This window comes from Suricata suricatta, chromosome 8 (assembly GCF_006229205.1).
Source record: "Suricata suricatta isolate VVHF042 chromosome 8, meerkat_22Aug2017_6uvM2_HiC, whole genome shotgun sequence".
Taxonomy (NCBI): Eukaryota; Metazoa; Chordata; class Mammalia; order Carnivora; family Herpestidae; genus Suricata; species Suricata suricatta.
The window spans coordinates 1,726,464-1,727,833 of record NC_043707.1 but is presented as its reverse complement, the minus strand read 5'-3'; the positions used below and the strand labels follow the sequence as shown (position 1 = coordinate 1,727,833).

At 66.1% G+C, this 1,370-nt stretch overlaps 1 protein-coding gene across 1 annotated transcript in view; it reads left to right on the top strand.

Moving 5' to 3' along the window:
* Positions 1-1,370, top strand: part of ABCA3 (ATP binding cassette subfamily A member 3) — a 37,037-nt gene that overhangs the window by 31,530 nt on the left and 4,137 nt on the right. Inside the window, 1 exon segment of the mRNA XM_029949428.1 lies at positions 809-924. Within this exon segment, the coding sequence (XP_029805288.1) occupies positions 809-924 (116 nt within the window).

The following is a 1,370-nucleotide window of genomic DNA, read 5'->3' as shown; positions in this document are numbered from 1 at the left end:
CCGTGTGCATTTTTCCCGGCCTGCAAGTCTGTGTGCTGCCAGCTGCCTCCAGCTCTTGCTTCCCGTGGGATTCTTTACACCATCAGCATCCGGTCTCACATTATGAACAGTAAACTCAGGGAGGGTGGTCTCAGGTGGGCCCCACGGCCCTGGCCCGACGCCGGGCCCAGCAGCGTCAGCGGGAGCAGGGCTGCACATCCTCCCCAGCAGCCCCTCTGCAGGACACCCTGAGCTTGCTTCTAAGCCTGCGTGTTGGAGATCTAGAAATTTGCCATTTTTCTCCTTTGAGAATGTGAGGAAAGGCGTTCTAAACTTAGGGGACAGCATGTGCAAGTCACAGCCCATGGCCCTGGTCCAGGGAGAGGTGGCTCCTAGATGGGGGAGAGGGGCTGTGGAGGCTGGAGGATGAAAGTGGAGGGGGTCCTGACCAGAGCCTCCTCAGGAAGACCGCGGGGTGGCTGGGGGGATAGCGAGGCCTGGCCCGGCTGCAGCGGTGGGGACCTGAGGGCCGGGTGCAGGACGCAGGAGAGCCTGAGGGGCCGGGGTGTGGGAGGTGCGTGGGGCTTGGGCAGCGGCACTTCGGGAGCAGCAGGAAGGGGCGCCACTGCTGGGGTCCCTGCGGCCTCCCCAGGTCATCTGCGAGGCTGCTGGACACCGTCACGGAGCCAGGAGCCCACCCGATTTGGTTTAGCCGAGGCAGCTCCGGGCCCAGGGGAGATGGGGAAGGAGCGTGGACACCCCGACAGCAGAGCGGCCTGCTTCATCCCACACCCCAGCCCTCCCACTCTCCTCCACACCCTGGGGCCAGAGGGTGCCTGGACGTGCTGGCCCCAACAGCTGCTGCGTCTGCTGGACCCCTGCCCACCACAGCGGTGGTCCACAGACCTGGAAGACAGGCGGCAGCTCCCCTGCCCCGTGGGCCCGGTCGGGAGCCCACATGAGGGCTCAGAGCAAGCCTGTGTCAAATCCTGCCCCGCCTGATGGTGTGGCTCAACCAGAACAGACTGGACGCCTGCCCACAGAACGTGGGGTGGCTCCGCCGGGAGGGTGGGCCGAGGCCGAGCCCCTCCACTGCCTTCCCTGTGCAGAGCGGAGAGCGGGAGCAGGTCACTGGGCGAGGGGCCCCCGGCCTCAGCCGCTTGCTGCACACAGAAGGCCCAGCCCCAGCGCCGTCAAAACAAGACGGGTTTATTTCTCTGCCGAGTACAAAGTCCAGAGCGGGTGGCCCGCGCGTCGCTGCCCACAAGGCCTCGGGGAGCAGCCTCCATCCACCTGCTCTGCCCAGGTGCAGGCCTCCCTCCTCAAGGTCCCCTCTCGGGTTCAAGGTGCCCGAGGCTCCAGACGGAGGAAGCAGGGCAACAGGACGACAC